Genomic DNA, 25,800 nt, shown 5'->3' on the forward strand with positions numbered 1-25,800 from the left:
TTCTGATTGGTTGATATTGTGAACATGGTGGATTACACATGTCGTCTGCTCTGCGCGGCCAGTGACGCAACTCGTTATGAAACACACCTGACGCAGCAGCGCAGACCGTTAGATCCCGTTGTTGTAAAGAGCAGTGCGTTAGATTTAAGATCTCAGTTACGTCTGCCTCTAAAAGTTCAATAACATCTGGAGGAGAGAAAGAACAACGCCTGGCTCAGCATCATTACGTAAGGTCAGCTAAGGTCGCTTCTGTTTCATACCGCTAGGAGCGCTGCTGCAAGTGCTTACGGATCAAATTACACAAAGCATTTCACGTGCTGAGACTCAGGAGAGAAGGGTTTAATAGGGAGAAAGGCGTTGTTCCAGTTTTTGAGGTCAGCACTGAAGTAAAGGCCATCACCACAGCAGAGCCATAGGTCTTTTCTCCAGGTTAGCTAAAAGACTCAGACTTCTTAGCAGAATGAAGCGTGTGTCTGCTGCTGACAGGAACAAGGGGCCCATCCTGGAGGTGATGCGGGAGCTGGTGCCCCGGGACCGGCCCATCTACCTGCTGGAGCTGGCCTCGGGGGGAGGGACCCATGCTGCATACATCACACAGGCGTTTCCTAACATGACCTGGCAGCCCTCTGACATAGAACAGAGATGTCTGGACAGGTGGGCATAAATACCTGAATCATGAATCCTAACAGTTACTAATGTTTATCAACAAATGATGTCCCCAGATTGTTTACCAAATATGCAATCATGTGATATAATTATTCTAATTCAATACAATTATCATTTTATAACCTGGAGGTCAATTTTCCATCTAACCGCTTAATTTAGTGCCTGCAGTGGATTCAACAGCAAACATTGTTTACTGTTTGTTTACAGTCAGAGATAACTACTAAGGTCATCAGAGTTGCAACTGGTCCACGACTGTGATATAGAATTTCTCAATGAGAAAAAGGGAGCGAAATAGAATACACAAATTTGTACAGGTTCTCTGCAGAAAGCTGATCTGGCAAGAATTGAATGACCTAGTTTTATCTAATATCATCATCATCATCATATCGGGCGGCTTGCCTGGACTTGTATCATTGGCTGGAAGTTGCTCATGCAAGACAATCTGATGCCCAGAACTTTAAAAGAATGAAGGCAACCAGTCTATGCAAACTATAAATACGTAAATGGACAGAGAGGGCAAGATATGAAGATACGTACAGGTGGCTTGAATTAGTTCTTATTTAATAATACATTATATCTCAAATGATTCCTAGTGTGATGGGTCAATCATAAATCCTACTTGATATTTGCAAGGTTAAATGCCCAGTTTTGTCACACATATGGAACTCTCACTCATACAGCCACCAACTGGCACTCATGTCCCAAACTGTAGTATTTCAGCATGCATAAAAGCCACTGGTGTGAGAAGTGTGATGCCAGCTGTGAGGATTGATGTTTCGCAACCATGGCAACAGTGGGCGGGGCAGCAGCCAGAGTCATGTGACATGATGATGTGTGTCAACATGATCCACATATCACCGATCAAATGCACACAGGTCAGGTTTTAAATTTATGTTTATTACATTACTTTTCATCAAAGACCCATATATAATAGATGATCCTACACTGTATATTGTTCAAGCTCCAATCCACTCCTGTGATTGGTTAGGAAGCGATCAGAGGAGAAAACTGGAGCTGAAATAGGATGGGTAGCAGAGTTATCAGCAATATCTAAACCTTTACGTTAATAAATGGTTTGTAGTTATGGAAATTTTGATATTTTAAGGTCTTTCTTTCACTTTTGTCTGGCAAACACAGATGCATTGGATCCTCAAATCTTTGAAGCACCAGAGTCCTGCATGTGTGGCCAGGACATTCTGTTGCTGTTTAAATGCCTCATGCTTTTATATAATCTTCAACGCTATGTTCTTACAGGGCCTGTTTGAAGGTGCAGGGGTTCTACTCAAACCTGCTGGACAACTGGTAATCTATGGGGTAGGTTCTTTGCTGTGAATACATAGTAATATGATTCTGATTTCATGCAACCTTCAGAAATATTAAGACTTAGTGTATGCACTCTCATCCTGTATCAGTGTGGTTCAAGTGCCACTTACTGACCAGCCTAACTGGTCCAGACTTTTTAGCCTAGTGGTAAGTGCGTTGGGTTCATGCGCTGACGGTCCAGGTACAGGTATGATTCCCGGGAGCCAAGAGATTGTACTACTCGCCCTGTGCGTTTCATGGATTCCCGGGAGCCAAGAGACTACTTGCCCCGTGTGTTTCAATCCTAATGTCATCTCTCTCTCTCTCTCTGCAGCCCTTTTCCATCCATGGTGTCATCAGTCCTGAGAGTAACGTGAGATTTGATGAACACCTCAGGGCACAGTAAGTCGTTCTATATTTCTTTCTCTTACCGGTATTTTAAGAGAAAAGAGTGTACTAGTACGTGGAGCCATAATCAAGAGTTTGCAGATCTTCTCTTCCAACATCTGTTCTGTTTGTATTGCATACCCGGTAGACCTAATGGCGTAGCATACCACAATTATACTTAACAGTACAAGCTGCATATCTGGACAGACACACCTGGAAGGACCCCTACTCTTTTTCAGTAAATGTGGTAGGTTCTTTTGCTCGAAGGTGCATCTGTCCTCAAACTCGGGACCTCCATCTAATGTCCTATCCAAGGAACGTCCCTAACCAAAGCTAGGAACTCATTTTCACCTGAGTGAAGTGAGGAAGTTTCTTTCCTAAGGGCACAACGTCAACTTTGTATGTCAGGGGATTCAAACACAGGACCTTTGGGTTCTGGGCTAAACAGCCTGCCACTATGCCATTTGATGCCGCATCTGCTTTGATATCAATCATGTTCTCCAGTAAGCAAATACAATGTCTTAGTACTTTTACCAGTATTCATGTATCTCTGCCTCATGCTCTGCCCCTCCAGGAACCCAGAGTGGGGCCTGAAGGATCTGGACTACCTGACGGAGTTGTCGCAGAAGCAGGGGCTCCAGTTTCACAGAATGGTATGGTTACAGCATTGTTCTTAAATACTGGGGTTCTGAATATGTACAGTTTAAGACGCATAAGTTACGGATTGCTCTATCACCATTTGATTATTAGGGGCAATGTCAGCATGCTCTAGTTCTGAAATTTATTTGAAAGCAATGTTACCTTTAATATGTTTAAGTGCCTAGTTTTGAATTGAGTTGCTTGTTTTTACAGGTGGACATGCCGGCAAACAACAAGATCTTAGTGTTTAAGAAGGGTTGATTTTAATCCCAGACGACGGAAAAGAAGTGAGATCTTTTTAAAAACAATTTGGTCATGTTTCTCTGTCATTCCAATGCAGTGCAACGATTAAGAGTTTACATAAGTAAAGGAGCTGCTTGTATATTGTAAGTCTTGCACATATTGAGTGTTATTGACCACTTGCAATACCATATGAATGTACTGTACAAAAACAGATTTCAATATTGAAATGGATTTTATTATATAATATCATAGCAATCACAGTACATTGTAGTAACAACCATTCCATGATTATCAACCTCATCTTATGCACACAGTGTGGGTAAGAATACACATATTGAGCTTATTTTTTCCATGAATAAAGTTACATGTACATGGTGTACTTGCAAAATTAGTCCTGGCTTGTATTTATTTGTACAGTTTGCTCTTCCCCCAGAAATGTACAAGTTATAAGTCAATGTGCTCTCACATTACTTTATGTATCCACACTATTAAAGATCTCAGACTTTCATTTGATTTCTTAATGTCATATCTCCAGAGGGTTTACACCTAAGAAGATTTCGAAAAGAGCACTCAATGAAGAGTTTACAAAAAAGACCAGTCGGTCCCCCAATCCTGATTTCATCTAATTAGTTTTGAAGCAATTAACCCATTTTGCAAGTACATTGTAGTCTTTTTTGGAGAAACATACTTTCAACGTAATGTCACAAGCAGACATGTCATACTTTACCTCATAGTGAACAGTAAAAGTAAGGAATCTGTCCATTTGCTCAACAACAAATCTCACCCCACTTACACATGTTAAGGGCTATATACACATCTTAGCTGTTCTATACAGATTTCTAAAACACTGGATCTTATCATATTTAGCAAACACTGTTGGCAATCTTGCTCCAGACATCACACTGAAGCGAGAGAGAGACTCTGGTACACAAATAGAAATGGTTACAGTAATGCCTTAGAATTTGTACAATTTGTCATTCTAGAATACAAATTAATATGATTTAACCTTAGCTTAAGTGTCTATAAATGCATACACTTTCTGCATTCTACCAATGTCTAAAAGTATGAAAACAAATGTTTTACAGAAGTCATGTTCGACCTTTAAAAGCCATTCACAGTCCTCACATCACTGTAACCACATTGTCAACATGAACAGAAGAACAGGCTTGGAGACTAACCAACAGAAACTGACCTATGACAATATATCAAGCCCACAACTCTCACTGTCTGCCATTTGAAATAAAAAAAAGTGACTGACATAATTAAAGACTATTTCTTTGAATAAAAAATCCAGCAACATGGTTTTAGATGATGAGTTCCATAATATTGTACACCTACTTGTACTTCCACCACAGTTGAAGTCCTCCACTCAACCAATCTTTTTGGAAGCTGTATTAGTGGTTTTAAAGATGACATCCATACTATCATATTCTGTACATTGATTTGATAGGCTAGTTTCATTGCTGGCTTTCAAGATGTTACTTTTTAAGGGTAGTTTCCTCAGTTAGTATACACTTTTAACTCAACTCAATGATCATATCAATTCTGCTGTAACAGTTGCTATGTATACAGTTAAATACAATCTACATAAAACTACCTTTAAATCATAAAATTCCTCCCATAATAAAGGCGGGGAACAAGTTATAAGAGAAAAACACCTGTATAACATGTTTGTTTTGCAATATTGTCCAGATATAGATGTTTTAACACAGTTTCAATTAATCAAAAGAAATGAGTTCTGCCACCGCATCTGGAGTGGGTGGAGGGGCTTGTTGTGGATACTGCATTTGCTGCTGAGGGGGGCCCTGCTGCTGTTGAGGGGGTACTTGCTGCTGGGGGGGTACCTGGGCCATCTGTTGCATGGGGTAGCCAGCATTCATCTGATGTGGCACCCCCTGCTGTGGAATTGACTGTCCCTGCTGGTACATGGCGTTCTGCTGGGGTTGGGGTGGGACGTAACCACTTGAGGGACCTTGTGGGGGGAGGGCATTCGCCATGGTCTGCATGTTGAAGTTCTGAAAAGAAGGGGACAATGGTGTTACTCCAAAAGTGTGACTGTGCCTTCATTTTGATCACTGTCTTTACTGATATGGTATACGGAGAAATGTATGCGGAGGATTTAATTTTGCATTCAAGAAAAAATGTAGTGTTCGCAATGATTTTCAGTTCTCTGTTGGAACAAGAAGGCAGGAAGAAGATATCACAAATAATTCTTGCAGTGGTTTTAAGTTTTGAGCGAAGAGTTCACAGTGCAAAACCATGAAAATAAAACTGCCATGAACATTTCCACTTTTACCTTATCTTAATTGCAACATTTTCCATAATATTAGGCAAAGAATGATTGTCTATAATTACTTCCAAAACAATAAAGATTTAATGTACCTGTTGTGGTGGTTGTTGCTGTTGCTGCTTCTGCTGCTGAGCATAGTCTATGGATGAGGGTGCAGACCCTGTGCTGAACTGAGGAAGGCTAGCGGGCTGCTGCATGGGCAGGCTGGATGGCTGGCTGTTTGGAGCCTGTAGAGCCAGATTAACAATGTGTTAGATCATGTCACCAATAGCCAATGGTAATCTACAACATGGATGGTCAACAGAAAATTATGAAAATTACACTAGACCAGTTAACTTAAATTTAGAAAGGCACTAAGAATTTAGAAGATTTGATCAAGTTATTGATTTTACATTCCAACTTCTAGTTGAATTAAGTGAAGCGTCACTTGTCAAATAAAAGATCATTCCTCTGACTGATAAGTTGTCTTCTTATCTTTCATAATATCTATGTATAAATAAATCTGATTTTAAACTTAATATCTCAATATATTTGAAATCCCATGTGTCTTTCCCAATGTAAACTGGTGTAAAATGTCACATCCAGCCTTCATCATACCTGGTACTGTGTCTGGGGAGGCAGGGACTGCGGTTGGTTGTTTTGCTGAAAGCCTGCCTGCTGCTGGTACATGGGCTGACCCTGATTGGCCGAGGTGGGTACCGTGGTAACGGGAGCCTGCTGGGGGTAGCCCTGGACTCGCTGTTGGTTGTACATCTGCTGCTGGGTGGTGGGGGCAAACTGCTGCTGTTGTTGTTGCTGTATTGGTGATAGAAATCAGTTTGACATCGAGTGGCTACACTTTGAATATACCAAGAAGGTGGTGCTTTGCTCATGTTCAGCTAGTAATGATCTCCTTAGTCAATAATTGGACTGTACAGAAATTTGATTGATAATGGTAATTAAGACTGTATTATCTTTCAAGTGTAACTGGAGGTGACATGTTATATTTAGTAAAATAAGCTACTGTAAAAAGTTTGATAAAGTGATTTCAAAGTGATTTACAAACAAGTGATAAAGTGATTTACCAACTGTGACTTGCTGAACATCAGCAAAAATTATATGAACTGCTAAACCCATAACCATAACATTCTGCTTGCTATTCACCAATAACATTACACCAGTAATGCCTTACAAACACCAAATTTTCACCATTTCCTTAATGCTTATCTTACCCTGCCCTTTATAACTTTTTGGGGGTCCACAGAACGAGGGGATCTCACCTGTATGGGGTTTAGCATGGCAACGCGTGGGTGGGGCGCAGGTTGCTGAAAACATAACTTCCTAAGAATCACATTCACAATGAAAAAAAAAATTAACCCATGCACTTTACAAAGCAGTTTTCCTGAGTTGTCAATAAACTAGTATTCAAAACTTTGGCATTACTGTGTAGTTGGACATATTATGGCACTTATACTTAAAAACTACAACTGTTACAAAATATACATCAAACCAACATAATATTCTAAGAAAGAGTCTAGTGCCTTACCGGAGGAGGGTTAGCCACAGAGACAGGTTGCTGGTACCCCGGCTGTTGTGGCTGCTGTCTGTAGGCAGTATGGAGGGGGGACCCCTCTACAGACTGAGGGGGGCTGAAGGACTGGGCTGGCTGAGGGGGCATGGCTCCAGGGGGGAGCTGGCCCGGCATGCCTTGTTGGGGGTACTGGCCTGGCATGGGCTGCTGCATTGTGAGAAGCAAAATCATTCAAAGATATAAGTTCTCCTTTACTGTTGTTTAGCTGACAAGAAGTTTGAAACCATGCTATGCTGTGCAGGAAGTACATTCTATATAATATCTGCATATGAGAGAAGTATTTATTAGCAAGGTGCATTTAACGTGGCACAAAGACAGCCATGTGCAAGAGGTGGGAATTTGAAAGCAATCCAATGCTCATACATGTACTTTACAGGTATCTTGTGAAAGAGTTTACCAGACCCGAGTTTCTCCAGAATACTGTAAAACTTGAAACTTTGACTGTGGTTTTATTTTGCTTATTTGCTGGGATCTCCATCACGAATTCAGGACACCGCAACTATGTGTTTCCACTCTATTACAGAATAGTTTCAACTGACAATCTAAAGCACTTGGAAAACCTCCTTTTCCCTACTTGAGAAATAAAACCACCACGAAAGTAAATGATCTACACAAACTAGGTGTAACTGTAAAGGTACCTTTAAGAAATATCTCAACAAATGTGTAAGTCTGAGCAGTACCTGTTGCATAGAGCCCATAGGGAACTGCTGCTGGTACTGTCTCATCTGCTGCTCCTGTTTCTGCTGCTCCAGCCTCATCTGCATCTCTCTCTCCTGCTCCTGCATCCTCTGCAGGGCTATCTGGCGCTGGTACTCAAGGTATTCCTTAGAGCAAGAACATCTTTTTAACGAGTTTGCTCAGTGCAAGACAAAGAGACCACTTCCAAGCACTGAACTGATTACCACATGGTCACCACATAAGAAGACAACAAGGCCAATTCAAGGTTACAGGTCACATGATATGTAGGACTGGGACAGCTCTTCTCCCCAAGTCATCGTTGAATCAGATCAAATCATCATAGGTGATTCTCAATATCAGGAACTTTATCTTGAAATGCCTGTGAATAATATCAAGAACTTAAATTTCTCGCAATAACAGTAGTCCCTTTAACTCTGGAAATATACTCTGAATTTGGAAAACCTTAATGAATTCAAAACTTCAATATTCTTATATTCTACCAAAGTTATGGCAGAAATAAAGATATCTTATAGAGAGAAGCATACTCCTTTAATTTCACTGAAACTTAATTTTCACTGAAAGTTAAAGACCACCTCTCCACATTCACAGTTTTTACACATGGACTGTCCGTCCACCAGACCTGTTTTTTCTGCCTCATCAGCTCCAGTTTCTGGGCCATCTGGATCTGCCGCTGTCGCTCCCTCTCCTCCGCCTCACGCCGCAGTCGCTCCTGGTAGTCGACCCGCAGCGCGTCCAGCGCCTGCCGCGCATCCTGGATCTGGGTCAGCTTGTCTTGCAGGGACTCGTAATAGCCTGGGGAAAGTACAGAGAGATTTTCAATTTCTGATGGCTCTTAAATAAAATTCAAGTCTTTCTCTCTTTCAACAATATAGTAATTTATACTTGAAAATGACATTATGATATACAGCAATACAACAACAGAATAACAAAAAAAGAAACCTAATGCTAGGGTCACATTTCCAAACTGGGGCCCGACCAGGCTGTTTGCAGGAACGTAGAATGAAAATCCATATCAATAAATATCACAAATCATGCTCATAAATAACCAACCATTTGTACGTTTAAGTGTTTTGTTGTCTTTTATATCGTTCTTTTCGTTCCAGCAAACTGTGTGGCCGGCTTGGAAATATGACCCTAGCATTAACGAGGCATCAGGTAGGATTAAAGCCAAAAGTAGCTATCTGGCGACAAAGAAATTTAAAAAAAACGTACTTCTCTTGTCCTCTAGTTCTTTGACCTGTTGCAGGAGATGGGGGTGCATGTTGTTGAGGGCCTGGAACAGGGACTGGACCGTGGTGTCGTTAGCGATGTGTCTTCCCCGCATCATGTCACTCTTCATGCGGTTGTTGAAGATCTCCAGGTTGTTACTAAGGGTGGTCACCAGGTGCTGCTGGTCTTCATCCTCCACATCACCATTCTGGTACTTCTGCAGGGCAAGGAAAAATGTATGAGTGAGGGAAGTTGGGGGAAAGGGAGGGTGTGAGGCAGTGCAGAAGAGAAATGGACTGGGGTAATCTCCAAGCTGATCTGTTGGTGGCCACCAGAGTGGTTTTTCGTACCGGTTGGCCCTTTTTATACTGCCTTGCCACTGATACATCTGCTTGATTAGACTGGGGTGCCGAAGTATCTATATGAGTTTTACAGAAGTCATAAGAGTGACTACAAAAGAAACACGCGAATTTTATAGAATTCATGAGTTTCACTGATAGTAAGGATTGAATGTATTCCGTAAAGCTTGTATGAATGCCGCAAAATTTCTATGAAAAGTCAGACACCCCCAGTGGAGAGCCTGAGGAAGGGAGCTCAGAAGGAAGACGCTGAGTGAGCGAGAGAGTGAGAAGGGGAGTTAGAGAGTAAATGAGAGTGTCTACCGGCATGTCATCATTGAGTAAGTATGAGTGAGAACACTTCATGTAATCATGTTATGTAAGGCTTTTCCAATAAGATCGACCGAGTATAAACGTATTTCATCTATATCCAAAAGAGGAATACAGGCAGATGTAAATGGACGGCACAACTGACCTCTGAAATCTTGGCGACAGCCACAGCCTGGGGTGCGACAGTTCCTACCGGGGCACTGCCCGCCGCATTGTTGGGAACGTTGTTGGGCACTGCACCTTCGCTGGCTACAGGGGCAGAGGGCGTGGTCGTAGACGTCTTCACCTCCTCCTGCTTCTTCTCCCAGTAAGAACGGTTCAGGTACCTGGCAAGCTAGACACAGGAAATTTCTCTCATACTAGTGAACGAAATGGTTATGGAAAGCTGTATGGTCTAAGGCTGTGGTCTTAACTTGAATCCACCAGCACAATATAAAAGTGATAATTTTGTATTACCTTCACATTCAAATAGCTTTGTAATCAATGAATCTGCGATCATAGAATCAAGCACCCCTTCATGTGACACGACATGTACATGTAAAAATGTGTGGACTTACCTCAGGATCCATCTCATAACTATCATCATTGGATGCTGTTGAGGAAGTCTGCAAGTCATAGAATGAGGAAAGACTCTAGTAAGACATATATTGGCACTGTAAAGCTTGACCAATTACAAGAACATTGAAGTATAAGATATAGAATGATTAAAACTTACAAACAAAGATGCAAACAAAAAGAAAGTTAAGCTTCAACTGCCTCTTGTATAGTGTGACATCTTTACCCCTTCTAGACCTTAAACAAAAGGTATATTTCTTACAATTCCTTGGAAACTATAAATAACATACTATAAATTATGTGTACCTTTGTTTGCTTCTTATCAATTTGCTGGAAAAATAAAGGAAAAAGATGGCCAAATGGCATGCACTTACATTGTACAAAGAACTAGAGGCTGGAGGTGTGGAGTTATGTGTTGAAACAGACGAATAATTGTTGTAATTTGTGTATGGTCCTCTCTGAAAATAAGGATTAACAAAACAAAATTATGAAAAAAACATAAGATACTGATACAACTTAAAACACATAATTACATAATCTTCACACACAAAAATTAGACAACCTAAGTACTGTACAGTTATGTGTATAAAATTTTGTTAATGTTAAATTGACATTTGCTGTATTTGTGTAACACGTTACACCTGCTGTAAGCTTAAATGTATGAGCTCACATTTTTTTTCTGGAAATATTTGTTACACAGCTAAGATACAAAATGAGTTCATTTTGGAACTATTTGCATCATCTGATTAGTTAGTGAGATTAAGAAATAACCCACGTCTTTACTCTCAGCTTCAGACTGAGAAAGTGCTATTGCCAGCTCAAGCTCTTCCCTTTCCTGCAGTTCTAGGTCCTTCTGGCTAGGGGGCATCTGCAGACGAAAAGAATGAGCATGTTTGTCAGTGGACAAGAACACAAACTAGCATCGGCAAATTGATGAAAGAGATCACAGTTCACACTTCACACAAAAAGATAACTTCCACTTCAAAGAAAATTTGGCAAAAAATTGATTGGAATCATGAAATGATTGAAATTTTGATCAACAATCACAAACATCAGCAGATCACATGACATACTGCTAAGTCCTACCATATTTTTCATACATTTCTTTTTCTTGGTAACAATTTTACTTGTACATGGTATGCTACAAATGTACTTTCTTTAAACTCTTTTCCGTTCAATACCACTGTTTTTGAGCCTACTGGAGCATTTGCCCATTACTGATCTTAGATAGAATGAACATGATTGATTGCCAAAATGCTACACTCCGACTAAATTATACTGTAAAATTTTACAATCATATGTTTCTTGAATTTGTTGATTTTTCCCTACCCTTCATTAAGTCATGGGTCTAAATCTACCTGAAACGGAAACCTCAACTTACCTATCACACAAGTAGCAACACCACAAGTTGTTAAGACACAGCAAATGGAAGGTACATAATACAAAATGTTCTTACATGTCCTGACTCTCCTTTTACCTGTGATTGTTGTGACAAGGGGCTGTTCAGGTATTCAGGAGGGAGATCACCTTCTCCCGTCTTTCCCGCTGCTTTACCAGCGGAGGGCCTGGAAAGGAGACCAGGGAGGCTGTTTGCATCACAGCAAGATGGTAAGCACAGGTGTGGGATGACATCACATGTACAAAAAAAGGGAAGTATACAGAAACACATCACACAAGGGAAGCAAAATCACATTGAAACCAAAGCAACATATATGTACAACAAACTTTGACAACAAAATTGACTTTCAAATCATGAGGACAAAAGTTTTTCTGTAGCTTTTTAAAAAATTCATTGTGATTTCTGACAAACATGCAGTTAAACAACAAGAACAAAATTACATGAAAGGTAAAAAACTACAACAAGGGGATCTAACGAAGACAAATAACAGTGTCGTTGCTTACTTATTGAGCTCCTCAAAGCAAGAATCACAGACCCGAACTTCCTTCTCGATGCCAAATTTGGGGATGATGGAATTCTTGGAGGAACATTTTCCACAGAAGACCTGACCACAGGCTCGACAGTGATGCTGTGGGATACAGAAGTAAGGCTCTATCAAAAGTCAAACAACATGTACATGTTCAAAACAACTGCTTGTTGGAACTTGTACAAGAATCTTATATAAAAGGCTCCACACCCTAAATTGTTGAAAGTCAATGTTGTAAGCAGTCCACTGTATTCAGGTTTGACATACCTTTCTTTGCACCATTCCAAACTGAACTCTACATCGATGGCAGACATCCCCATCCTTCCACTCAGGGGCCTGGGGTAAAGAAATATGCTACTGTAAAAAGCCTGAAAGGTTGTGATTTACCACAAGTAAAGCATTGACACTGAGATAAGGTTGATATCACTGCCTCTGTAACAAATCACCAACAGCCTTTGTTAGTCAAAGTCAAGAGTCTGCTCTGGGAGAAACTATTCTTTCAAACAATTTCAGTACTCTACCAAAAACACAAAGTCAATGCAACAGTCTAGATCTGTTACTCTTGGTAAATTCAAAACTTGTACACATGTTAAAACAACAGACCCATCTCTTACCTTTTCAGCAGCAAACATGGCATCACTCTCCCTGAGTTCAGGGAAGGAACAGCCTTCCATCTTCATGATCTGATAAGTGTCCTGCACCACGCGGTAGCTGGGCTCATTACGGAAGGCATGTGACCACACTTGGATCAGTTCCAGCACTTTGTTCCTCACATTCTCCGCAGATCTCTGCAAATACATGATTGTGGAACCCTGTCAGACCTTCACAAAAAATAACATTTCCATAAATTTCAGACGGTGAAGTCATCTTCCATTCAAATTCAACTGGGGCCTGGCCGCTGTCCAAAAGGCAGATTGCTATGCAGACTGCTGTAACAACCATACCAGACTGAATCAACTCTATATCGGTATCACCAAGGAGAAAAGACATGCCCAGATGCAATCTAAACTGTAGGTCAATACATGAAAATATCCTAACAGACCTGAATGCCCTTGTTATACTTAGTCCATTGTCTAGGTCCTACATGTATGTCAGGTACATATTTCCGGCATCCAATGTTTTTTGTCTTATTCCACTATTTTGCATCGCAAAACTACATTGTCAGGCTTGTTACATCATGCTACAGTATGTGGAATGTAGATAATAACTTCACACATGACACGATATCTCTTATAGAAGGCAAGGAGTGCACACCTTAGCTAAGTCTCTCATCTCCTCCATCACCTCCTTCTGAGCAATCTCCTGGTGGACAGGTGAGCCACAGTTCTTCACTACAGACTCTAACACCTGAGGAAAGGTTTGTTACAGTTCACATATTACAATTTAGAGTGATTATCAAACCGGGTCACTGTACATGTACTTATATGGTGTGCATCTTTATGACCACTATAGCCTAGTATAGGGCAACACTTTCAGCTCTATATTTTTGTCTTATATGTATGCTGTTTCACAATTTACAAGTTCAGACACCTATTTCTCAGCTGTAATGTTTTCTCTTTATATCACAGTCTTACGGCTGCCCTTCAGTCAACAAAACCTTTAGGGGAACACATACATTAGTGCTAGGGGTATCACTTCATTTGTACGTGTCCATTCCATATCTATCTTGCAGCACTCAGTGTAACAAATAATCATATTACACATACATAATTGAACATTACTAAACATGCTTATTCTACCATTTCACAAAAAGTAGGTTGCTACATGTACTAGGACTGGCAATTTATAGCAAATATAGCACTGGTACATTTTTCTTATGTAAAGTCAGTCTCCTGTTACTGAAAGCACACTAGTTGACTGTATCTCTTGTACTTTGTACAGGGACCTGAGTTATGTATGCTGATAAGATAGCAGATAAACATACTGTCTAGAATCAGACACATGTATGTGGCAAGCGAGGGGTATGTTCAACCTCAAGAGACATATACCAACAGAATACCACAGCCACATTCTTCTTTAGTTTATTTTCTTTATAATGTGTCCTTGAACTCTTACCTGAAGTGCATACAGAGACACATGTGGGTTCCTGTCATATACTTTCTTCCTAATGGCAGGGATCGCATACTTTGGCCTAGTAAAAAACATTCACAACATCAGACTTCAGATCTTATGTTAAGGTATTAATGCAAACAAAAACATCATCAAACATGCACAAACAGTTGTTTAGGGTGCATTTGTATTACCATAACTAGAACCATTCAATCACAATTTGGCAACTGCATCAGAGCTTAGGAAAAAAATAGATATTTCTATACTTAACTACAGTAGTCTTGGAAAGCTTTCGAGGGTGAAAAGCTTCAAGTCTACACCACATTTAGAACAAACATGAGTACACATACATGTGGCACTGCTTTGTGTGTTCCCTATGTAATTAGCCAGACAGTGTTGGTTATCATGAACACACTTACGTGACGTCTCCCTGTCTGATGGAGTCACAGATCTGCAGGGTGGCGTCCCAGTCTGGCTCCAGCAGCAGCTGGCTTGTGGCTTTCTCTGTAACAACAGGCAACACATTTGATGGATGGAACTTACTTATTTTTATGTAAATGCATGTAATACCCTAATTGGGGTCAATTTATCTTAGAAATAATAGGATTATCACAACATTGATCTGTACAATACAAATATGTATCAAGGTCTGAGTGTTACATGTGTTTTATTCATGTAGAGATCTACTAAACGTTTTACCCACAGACATATTTTTGTTGTTGTCATCTGAACGTGATGTTGATGACTCACATCTAGAAATGTCTCCATGAATAAATTATTGGGTAAACCCTTGATTGGCAATTCTAGTTGTACTAGGCAGTCTTCAATCGATATCTCCAATTCTAAGGCATACAACGCGGTGAGATGCAATCGTATTTGTAGTTTTATCACAACATTTCTGAACTGAACAAACATCAGAAACGTACTAGTATTCAAATCATAAACATATCGCATCAGAAAATATTACAAAAACTTACGTGTACTTTAGTAGTAAAACGCTAGTTTAATTTACCAGATACAGTTCTGTGTTGAAGCTAATTGGTTAATGAGTTTGATGTTCAGAACTTTCTGGAGATTCATATGAAAGCAAAGGTGTTACAGACGACCGGAAATAACGGAGTTAAAATCATGACAATCAAAATCCTGGCGAGTCGTTCGGGGAACGATTGTGATCTAGTCGTTTCCCGACCGAAATAAGTCATCAAATTTACACCAGAAAGTGCTACAGAAGCCCACAGAACAAGTGTTATCGTTCTCCTACCTAAAAGTCTGTCGAAATTCCCTCCTCGAAACATCTTGGGCGATTTTCCTCCCCAAAACTGCAGGAGTACTGATCAGAGTCAGCTGAAATTTACTTCTTCCTAATCCAATATGGCTTCCCGTGACCATGACGTCATCAGCCAAATTTCACCATTTCCTGAACGAAATTTCACATCAATATATGAAATTCAAACATATATCCATAGAAATCATTCTTAGAGATACCAAAGAAAAGGTAATTTCGAAATTTCAGCTACAATGAAGAAAAAAGTCGTCAGTTTGAGGTCAATCTAGGTTCACGACCTTTCACCCCGAACCCGGAAGACATTCCAGACTGGAGATCAGCTGCACGAGAAAACAGAGACTGGAGTTGTGTCTCTTGTGATATCTACCGCATTCCGAGCTCTTCTTGAAAGATGTGTCTCCTCGTTGGACCTCCGGGTGTTGGAAAGACGCTGCTTTTGAAACGACTACAATGTATCCTTTGTTTTCATGTTCTATTGTGTCCAGGTACCAGGCAACATCTTCACTCAGTTGGGGTCAAGTGCCTCTGCGCTTTTGGGATGATGATGAATTTTGTCCTTTCTAAACTAGAGATAGAACAGTGTAGCATAATCTGACTTGTAATTACGTATATACTGTGTTGTTAATTCTTTTAGAGACATCATTGTACCTTGTATACCTACCTTCTTTTGATCCTTGATGGTAAGTTACAGTTCTATCGGGGAAAGACAAATTGGGAGATATGGAGGAGGCTCCGGCTACAATTCCTACTGTGAGTTGTCAATGATACTACTAGTAGTACTATAAGCTAGTTCGGAGTTGCTACTACGCATGTGCAGTGTCAAAGGTGAAGGCCCCCGCGACGAAAACAAGACCCGTCTAAAATCGGAACTTAAATCATCCAACACGGAAGTCCAGGAGCTTAAGATCCACATAGGGCAACTCCAAGAGACGATCCGCGATATGATCACTAACTTGAAAGGCATTCAGACCCTCACTAATAGAGTATCCGACTTGGAGCAAACCATCAAGGATGGTCCCAATCTAGAGCCGCAAAAACAGAAAGGAAGCCATGTAGAACCTCACACAAGTGCCAGTGTCCCGACAAGTAGAGTAGAGGAGGACCCAAACAATGAATGCACAAAAGTCCTCTTGATCGGTGATTCAAATCTGAAATATATCAACCCTAGGGGCCTGCACGAAACCACTGTCCACACCAGACCGGGCCGCAGGATAACTGACATCGCACGGGAGCTAGACGAAACTGACCTACAACCGTACTCGCACATTGTGGTCCACGCCGGCACCAACAACCTAAGCGAGAAGGACGACGAGAATGACATAACTACTATTGGGAAGGAAGCTGAGGTGTTATGTTCTACCATCAGGAACAAACAGCCTACCGCAAAGATTGTCATCTCTGGTATATGCCCAAGGGCGGATAGAGTTCTACCAGCTACAAAAGTCGAGCCTGCAAACACGGCTCTACGTCGAGTTGCGGAGGAGAATCGGGCTTTGTTTGTCGACAACGAAGGCTCTTTCCAGTACCGCAACGGCCGCTTGGACACGACACTCTACGACAAGGACCTTCTGCACATTAACAGAAAAAGAGGTGCATCTCGACTGATCGCTAATATTTGCGAGGTTGTCCCCACCATTCTTCCAACTACCCGCCCTCCTGCTAACAAACAATGGGACCTACTCGTTAACAGGAGTCCGTTATATGGAGCGGGACCCCCTCCAGTACCCAGATCACCTGATGGGGGAACTCGGCACACACAGAGACCGTGGCAGCAACACACAGGAGAATCCACACGCAGGAATGCACATGCAGAACCAATGCAGCACCACATGCAGCACCACAACTCGATGCACATGCAGAACCAATGGCAGTGGCATCCTGACTCTACACGGAGGGAGCAGCGACCAAGGTGGATCGCGGGAGAGCCACCCTGCCATTTCTGCGGGGAGCCTGGACATATCACCCACGTTTGTAGACACGGAGGTCCCATTAGGTGTAAAACCTGCAACCAGTTGGGACATAAGGCAAAACTGTGTTACCTCTGAGACTCTGGCAAAGAAGAGATTGCCAAAGACCATGAACTTAGTAACAGATGTGAACTCCTTCCGCAAGACTTTCCGATACAGACTAATAACAGATTTGATATACTGAACCATTTAAATGAGGGACATGACTATGCTGAGAACAGTCATGAAAAGACAGAGTCCAGCCCCACGAGAAAGACGAGAGCAAGGAGAAGAAGGAAAAAGGTACGAAGGGGAAAAGGGGGAAAGGAAACACGAACATGCAACAGAAAGGTAAGAATCGCCCTGAATAATGTTAGGGGAATTGGGTCTAAAACCACTGAGGCAGCACACTTACTCAAGTCCCAGGATATTAGTATCTTCGGCATCTGTGAATCTTTCTTGAGCAATGACAGACAAATCGACATTAAGGGTTTCAATTGGATAGGGAAAAATAGAAGACCGGATAGCGGGAAAAAATCCGGCGGAGGGATAGGTATCTTCATCAGACAAGACATTCAGCTACTTGATGATAACCTGCTCAACTCGATGGACGATGAACATGAACGACTCTGGGTTAAGGTGAGCCTAGAACAAAGTAAAGTACTGGCAATATGCGTGGTATACCTACCTAACTCAGGCACGGATAATGAGAAAACCTCAGACCTATTTCACCAGCTACTGGTGGACACTTTCACACTAGAAAATATGGGCATAGATAACCATATAATTATGGGGGATTTCAATGGGAAAATAGGGACAAATTTACGAAACGGTGATAACAAAATCGACTTTAATGGATCATCACTCCTGTCCTTTGCAGAAGATAGTAACATGATAATTGCCAACTGTTTGGATCTATGCGAAGGCACTGTGACTTGGTTTCGGAAGGATCAATCCTCAACACTTGACTATGTACTGATCTCAGAAACGCTCAGAGATAATATTAGTAGAATTATTGTAGACGATCAGCGCTCCTTTAACATAGCCAGTGATCACAATGTCATCATACTGGACCTCATACATACTCTAGATAACCATATACCTACCGGGAATAAAAAAGTGTACAAATGGAACATCAAACCCTCCCAAGACTGGGCCCCGTTTAGAGCTGAAATCTCCTCAGCACTTGGAAACTGGTGCCCATCTAGTAATACCCCTGTCCAGAATGTATGGGAAGACTGGAAAAATAGGGTCCTACGGGCCGCTGAAAAGACAATCGGCAAAAGAGAAATAAAGCCAGGGAAACAATCCTATATCTGGAATAGTGACATAGAGGAAGCTATAAACAACCGTCGAAGCGCTAACAAAGAACATAGAGCTTGGAAGACACAGAGCCCGGATACCAGGGACCCTGATGTTGGGGAGGCACTGTGGGGTAAATATCTCGATAAAAGAGCAATAGCAAAGAAAACAATTAGAGACAGCCTAATGACGAAAAGGCGACAAAATTTAATTGAATGCTCCAAGCGGGGAGGTAAAACTTCAAGAGATTTCTGGAACATGCTGAGACCTAGATCGCGACAAAGACGCCCCAATTCTATCTGGTCTACCCTCTCGGGTAGCAAACACTTAGTGAGCAGGAACAATAACCTGACAGAGAACATTAGACATTACTGGCACACTTTAGGCAAAATGGAAAACTCTTTACTTGGTAGTGAAGAGGAAGCGTTTACGACGATAGTTAAACTCTGTATCTCACCTCTCGGCTCCGGAGAAATAAAATGTAAGACGGATGCCTGCCTCGAAGAGATTGTATTTACACAGGAATCTGTCCAGTCAGCAATCTCCTCATCACATAACAACAAGAGCCCAGGGGAGGATCAGATTATTAATGAATTTCTAAAAGAAGGGGGTACCGACATGCTCACCTCTATTACATATCTCTTCCAACACTGTTACAAGAATTGTGAAATCCCAAGCGACTGGCAGCGGGGGATAGTTATACCCATTCACAAGGCGGGAGATACGAAAGATCTCAATAACTACAGAGGTATTACCCTTAGCTCATGTGTCAGCAAAGCGTTTAACAAAGTTATCGAATGCCAGCTTACACAGTATATTGAGGAAAATAACTTACTAGGTGAAGCTCAAGGCGCCTTCCGCAAAGAGCGTAGACCTGAAGACCACTTGTTTTGTCTCAAAGGATTATGCGCTGCTCGAAAAGCTGAAGGCAAAAGTACATACTTGGCATTTTTAGACCTCTCTAAAGCTTTTGACTTAGTTTGGCGGGATGGTCTCAGGTTCGTATTAGCCCAAAATGGCATCCAGGGGGGAGCATGGAAGATCATTTCAAAACTATACGATAGAGTAGAGAATAAAGTAGTATTTGATGACTTAGAAACAGAATGGTTCCAAACTGAGGTGGGGGTTAAGCAAGGATGCGTGCTATCCCCGACACTTTTCTCCCTTTACATGAATGAGTTGGAAAAGTCCTTAAAGCTTCATAATTTAGGAATACGATTTGATATGAATACTGTTATGAGTGGACTTTTCTTCGCGGATGACATAGTATTACTGGCCGAAACCGAACATCAACTTAAACACATGCTGCACATTACGGACGATTTTGGTAAACGGTTCAAATTAAGATTCAATGAGAACAAGTCTAAAGTGATGGTAATAGGCGGACGTGCCAGGCCACCTCGTCAGTGGAACATGGGAAACCTAACGCTAGAAGAATGTGACGAGTATAAGTACCTGGGAATTTACTTCACAAAAAACCTAAGAGATAACTCACACATCAAGGAAACAATAAAGAAGGCCAATAGGGTAGCAGCTGCATGTAAATCTACACTATACCATCATGACAACTTCAACCGGTTCGAGTATGGAGACACGTTATGGAAAAGTATAATTACACCGAGTATTAATTACGGATGTGCTACATGGGCCCCCTCTTCACTAAATGACACTAGAAAAATACAAAGTATACAATATCAGTTCGGGAAGTTCCTTTTCAAGGCCCCAAATGGGACATCTAAAACGGCCATTATGGGAGAGCTAGGATGGCTTCCAATAAACAAACTACAGGACAAGTTAAGACTCAAATTTTATGATAGGATACTCAGGATGGAAAACCATAGATGGCCAAAAATGATCCTTGCACAAATTTTTGAATTAAGCAGACTAGGTAAGAAGATCCCTTGGAACTGGACGATCTACATGAAGAAACTGCTTATATCCATTGGCCTAGACCATATATGGTGCAATATTTCCCCTATTAATATGCATTGGGTGAAGTCCGCGTTAGATATACACAATTACACTTGCAGAGAGGAATTTAAAAATGACACTAAGCTACTTAAGTCCACACTTACCGACCTGAAATATAACTTAAAATTCGAAAACTATCTGAAAGACTACTCACGCCCAGAATCATGTACACTAAAATTCAAGGCCAGGGCTAATGTCTTAGAATTAGAAGGGAGGAAACTAAGCTGGAAAAACTATAAAGGGGATGGTAAATGTAAAATATGCAACACGGGGGAAACTGAAACCATTGATCATTTCATACTAACTTGTCCGGGGTATCTTAAAGAAAGAACAGAAATGTTGTTACGTATGGAGAAGGATCTGTCCCAAGGTGGAGAAATGGAACCCTGGTATATGTTCATGAGCGGGAGCGCTAAAACCAAGCTGAAATTCCTTCTAGGCTATGAAGGCCCCTCTGAAATAATAATAGACACATACATTAAGACTTATCTGTGTAAGGCTTGGAAGAAACGAAACTCGTAGGTAGCCCCATCAACGACAATCACTCTGTATCATGACCGTGACCTTTTCCTTCCTCTCCGACACCATACAGCTCTCACAATTTACTTTTATGTTATGATTTACATGACTTAATATGATTTATTTCTAGCTAAGCGACATTATGTTCTGATCAAGACGTTAAGTTCTGTTCTATACGCTTTAATTTGCTTACATTATGTCCCGTTCAAGAATTTAAGTTCTGTCTTATACGACTTATTTTGCCTACGTTACGTTTTAGCCCTGTTCTATACGACTTAATTTGCTTACATTATGTTTGAGTTCAAGGCTTTAAGTTTTGTTCTATACGACCTAATTTGCTTACAATATGTTTTGTTCAAGACCTTAAGTTCTATCTATATGACGTAATCTGCCTACTTTATGTTTTCTTCAAGACTCTAAGTTTTATTTTGTACGACTTAATCCACCTACATTACGTTTTGCTCGAGACTTTATGTTTTGTTTACACGACTTAATTTGCCTACTATCTTAAATCAAGCGACAGCATGTTCTTATACACGACCTTCTGTTATGACATATACGGATATCATTATCACCATTACTATGCTATTGTTATTATGTATTGTTTATTTCTTAGCATGATAAGCGTACCTCTGTATTTATAATTGTCCATACTTGATTTGATTTGATTTGTAACGCACACGTGACAGGAAGCGTTGTGCCACCGATTTTAAGGTGAAATAAAGTTCATAGTTCATAGTTCATAGTCTGGGCGTTGTTATGCAAATCGAGACAATGTGGAGGCGAGCACTGTTTCCGTCGCGGGGGCCTTCACCTTTGACACTGCACATGCGTAGTAGCAACTCCGAACTAGCTTATTGATAGTGATACATGTACACATCAGTGGTTGTATATAGTCTACCTGTAGATTGTAATAATAGGTCCATTGGGTCACCTGTCTATACATTGTAGCTACAGGGACTGATGATCTTTGTATATTTAGTTGAGTTTCGAAAATTTTTGTTTTTGGGTCTATTCAAGATCAAATGAAGACCAATTTGACGCTTTCAACAATTTTTTGCTCAGTTGTCAACCTATGCACATGGCACATTGTATAACCTGACCTTTTCCATGCAGGTGGGGACCAACCTTGTTAATGTCCAAGTAGGCAAGAAGACAGAGTTGACAGTTCGAGAACTCGGCGGGAGTATGGGACCAATATGGCACAGCTACTACAAGGACTGCAAACTGCTATTGGTCAGATTCTTTTAACAAGAACTGATTTTAATTCAATCATTCCAATTTATCTACTGTCCTTCCCTCATAGATTCATAAGTCTTTCCTTCATCAGCCTTATCTCTACCCATTTGATCTTACAACATAGCTTCTATGGACTTTTAATATTGTCTGGTTTGTAGCTAACATACATCAACTTTCTGTTCCAGTTTATGGTAGATGCATCCAATGCAGCCCAGCTGTCAGCCTCCACAATTCAACTGTTGACAACCTTAACAGATGACAGACTAGAGGATGTGTCAGTTCTCATCCTGCTCAACAAAGTGTATGTATGTTTTGGTTTTATATTGACATCTTCATCATATAGTCCAGTATTTATCTGCACACTGGTGTACATGTATATTGTCATTTATAATGAACAGCAAGGAACTTTGCAACAGAACTGAGTCAGCTTACAGATGTGATTTATGTGGCAGGGACTGTATAGGGCTGTTTAGCCATAGTCGATGCTGTAGAGCTGTTCGACAGTTGTGAATTAGGATTTTACCATGGTCAATACTGACCGACGGAGGCCGCCATATATATAATGAACAGTATGCTTGTGTCACTTTGTGCACATATGCATACTTATTATGGTTAACACCTAGTGTACTAGATTTTAAAACACTTGTGTGGGATGGTTCTTAGTGACCACTTTACGTCACAGAAGTGAGTACACTAAACAATGTTTGGTCTTGGTGCATCCATAGCCTACTACATCACATGTACATGTATATGAAAAGGTTTGCATGACTCTTGTCTATCATTGTTTCAGGGACCTGCCATCATCCATGGCTCTCACAGAGCTGAAAAGTTTGATGAGACTGGAGGACATTGTCTGTCATGCCAAACAGAAGGTCACAGTTCTAGAAATAAGTGCCAGAGAGGGACAAGGTCTGGCAGAGACTATAGCCTGGCTCAAGGACAATAACAAGTAAAACACAGCAACTGTACATAAGGTGTATAAACTGTATGCGCACAAGAGATAGATTTTGTTCTTACATAGAAGGATTTACTTATCAGTTGGCCAAATTGCTGGACCATATTTGTGCAGAGCTGGCTCTCTTAAACAGTTACTGTATTCTGAACACTGGCTGTTATTGTGACAAGTCTAGAATGATTTCATAATGCCATACATCGTAATAATGTTCACTGCACTCCGATAATTTAAAGAAAAGAAGCGACCAGAGTGAAAAAGAGTGTTATAGGTGTTTGTATACAAATTGAGTAAAGGAACATAGCCATTGCTGTCATTAATAAAAAAGGTTTTTATTTCTTGTACATGTATTTTGATGCTCATTTTGTTTCTTCATTGTCTGTGATACTACTGGTGCCTTTCTTCAACTGTATGTTCAGCATCAATTCTATCTACTATATCTTAACACTGCTACAAACAACTGTAGTTGATCAGCAATGCCACTTACATGACTGTATTGTAAGTTACAACACTTTGAATTACAGCTACTATAAACAACATTATATCATCTTGACAAGTTTGAATCTCCCCACTTGAGGCTCGGGAACGACATGTACAAAAGTCCTGACAACGTTTTCTCTCTCCTCTGGCTCTATCTTTTTGACCACACACTTGTACAAGTGGCTTCTGAAGTGGGGCCGGATAACCTCCTTGGTGAAGCGCACATGCCCAGGCTCTAGGGCATACAGGGTGTTGAAACGACCAGTCCCAACCTGAAAGAAAGGAAATAAATAAATATTTGGTCTTTAGAGAAGCCCACATAAGAGTAAAGCCTGATAAGACACACCCTTATTCTTTACAACTGAAGTATTTCAATAAAGATGAATTTTCTTATAACTTGAACAAATGGCTTATGACAATTGCACAGCAAGACTCACAGTACGTGTACATTGCAAACAGCAAATGTGTAAGTACATGTTGTTACATCATAGTCATTGTTATGATAGTCATGTACAGTTATACTTACAAAAGCCCCAGGATGCCACTTGTATCCCCTCTGTATTGCAATGATACTTCCTGCCTGGGCATATTCACCTGAAAGAAGGAACCCCACAGAGATTTGCTTTGATGATTTGCTTCATATAAAATTTTTGAAAAGCAAAATTTACAAGCATTATTAACATTACAGAATGACGTGCATAGTAAATGACAAAAAGTCCTGTCAATGTCTGGTGCTGTGAATATGTAATGTACTACCCATATTGCAGAATAACGTACCTTCCCGTATTTTCAAACCAAGTCCCTTGCCCCTGTGTTTCCTGGGTCTCACACCAGTACTTCCACCTTGCTTCTTGGAGGCCCATCTCACCCCGAAAACTGACAGGGGTGCCCCGATTAGGGTGGTTAAACCTGAGGAACAATGTAAACAACATGAAAAATAAGAAGATAATAGCTAAGAACGTCAGTGGTCCTTTGGGAAGAAGAAAATATGCGGCAGAAGTCAATGGAAAACAACGTCGGGTCCACCATTTTTGGTTTGAAAATAGAAGGAGGGTAACATCATCGCTAAGTCGTCGCTTGTACAGCCTGATTGGTGCGTTTATTCACATGACTGGGCTTGACCAATCAGGCTGTATAAGCGATGACGTAGCGATGACGTTACCCCCCTTCTATTTTCAAACCAAAAATGGTGGACCCGACGTTGTTTTCCATTGACTTCTGCCGCATCAAGCCCTGTTGTGGATTAACAGGGGGTTTCCGGCGCCGCTAAAGTGCCCGCCGTCGCAGGTAAGGGCGTTGGGAGTTCAGGGAGAACAAGAATCGGGCCCGGCGTGCAAGTTAGAAGGCCGGCGTCGCTCGAGTAGAAGTGAAATTGTGTACTGCCCCATGACTAAGAAGGGAAAGTATATGTAATATCAAGCAAAAACTCCCTTCGTTAGTCGCCACGGCTAGGTGACCCCAGGTTCGTATCCGGGGAAGGGCATCCTGGTGTGAGCTACTTTCGGAAGGGACGTAGAATGAGAGTCCCGCGGTCGAGGAGCTACCTCGAACACGTCAAAAGGCACTACAACGTACAGCCTCTTACTCAAATGGGTACAGTACCTACTGACTCATAATTTGCACTTCTGATGACCGATGCGAGGAACCAAGCAACATAATTTTTTCAACGTGCAGACTGCAGAGACTTCACGTAACTACAAGGTTGGGGGGCAGACAATAGTCAGTTATATCAATAGTGGCTCACAAATAATCATTCTCTAAGTGTATGTGAAGGTAAATTGTTCTAAAATACTTGCCTGAAGGAGAAAACGGAGCCAAAAGTCGAGAAAAATCAGAGTAACATTTTCGCACGATGGCAGCCATCTTTGTCACTAAAGGTCGTGACCTTAAATTTGTTATGCGCC

General features: G+C 41.0%; 4 protein-coding genes across 12 annotated transcripts; 2 read left to right on the plus strand and 2 right to left on the minus strand.

Annotated features, from left to right (window-relative positions):
* Positions 1-61: 61 nt before the first annotated feature.
* On the plus strand, positions 62-3,628 carry LOC136439811 (methyltransferase-like 26). The gene is made up of 6 exons (XM_066435419.1): positions 62-654; positions 1,379-1,541; positions 1,921-1,980; positions 2,303-2,370; positions 2,930-3,008; positions 3,208-3,628. The coding sequence occupies exons 1-6, from the start codon at positions 461-463 to the stop codon at positions 3,253-3,255; spliced, it is 612 nt and encodes a 203-aa protein (XP_066291516.1). The 5' UTR covers positions 62-460; the 3' UTR covers positions 3,256-3,628.
* Positions 3,451-15,597, minus strand: LOC136439808 (hepatocyte growth factor-regulated tyrosine kinase substrate-like). Of its 8 annotated transcripts, none has more exons than XM_066435412.1 (20): positions 15,464-15,597; positions 14,622-14,706; positions 14,209-14,284; positions 13,408-13,500; positions 12,768-12,941; positions 12,421-12,489; positions 12,131-12,255; positions 11,706-11,793; positions 11,004-11,096; positions 10,603-10,686; positions 10,231-10,278; positions 9,819-10,007; positions 9,009-9,222; positions 8,416-8,588; positions 7,778-7,921; positions 7,053-7,244; positions 6,787-6,831; positions 6,125-6,322; positions 5,620-5,754; positions 3,451-5,252 (listed from the first exon to the last, which is right to left on the minus strand). In XM_066435412.1, the coding sequence occupies exons 1-20, from the start codon at positions 15,495-15,497 to the stop codon at positions 4,956-4,958; spliced, it is 2,556 nt and encodes an 851-aa protein (XP_066291509.1). In that variant the 5' UTR covers positions 15,498-15,597; the 3' UTR covers positions 3,451-4,955. The 8 variants fall into 8 exon arrangements, 7 of the variants coding, with proteins under 7 accessions (XP_066291509.1, XP_066291508.1, XP_066291507.1 ...); XM_066435411.1 differs by having other exon boundaries at positions 11,685-11,793; XM_066435410.1 differs by having other exon boundaries at positions 11,706-11,814.
* A 148-nt stretch (positions 15,598-15,745) lies between these two features.
* LOC136439812 (ADP-ribosylation factor-like protein 16) lies at positions 15,746-23,760 on the plus strand. 2 transcript variants are annotated; one of them, XM_066435421.1, is made up of 5 exons: positions 15,746-15,939; positions 16,179-16,237; positions 22,342-22,461; positions 22,650-22,769; positions 23,255-23,760. In XM_066435421.1, exons 1-5 carry the CDS (start codon positions 15,879-15,881, stop codon positions 23,408-23,410), a joined length of 516 nt encoding a protein of 171 aa, XP_066291518.1. In that variant the 5' UTR covers positions 15,746-15,878; the 3' UTR covers positions 23,411-23,760. The 2 variants fall into 2 exon arrangements, with proteins under 2 accessions (XP_066291518.1, XP_066291517.1); XM_066435420.1 differs by having other exon boundaries at positions 15,750-15,939; positions 22,650-22,765.
* LOC136439813 (large ribosomal subunit protein bL27m-like) lies at positions 23,728-25,787 on the minus strand. Its single transcript, XM_066435423.1, has 4 exons — positions 25,693-25,787; positions 24,674-24,805; positions 24,423-24,490; positions 23,728-24,168 (listed from the first exon to the last, which is right to left on the minus strand). Exons 1-4 carry the CDS (start codon positions 25,757-25,759, stop codon positions 23,956-23,958), a joined length of 480 nt encoding a protein of 159 aa, XP_066291520.1. The 5' UTR covers positions 25,760-25,787; the 3' UTR covers positions 23,728-23,955.
* Between the last annotated feature and the right edge of the window lie 13 nt (positions 25,788-25,800).

Source organism: Branchiostoma lanceolatum, chromosome 8 (assembly GCF_035083965.1).
Source record: "Branchiostoma lanceolatum isolate klBraLanc5 chromosome 8, klBraLanc5.hap2, whole genome shotgun sequence".
Lineage (NCBI taxonomy): Eukaryota > Metazoa > Chordata > Leptocardii > Amphioxiformes > Branchiostomatidae > Branchiostoma > Branchiostoma lanceolatum.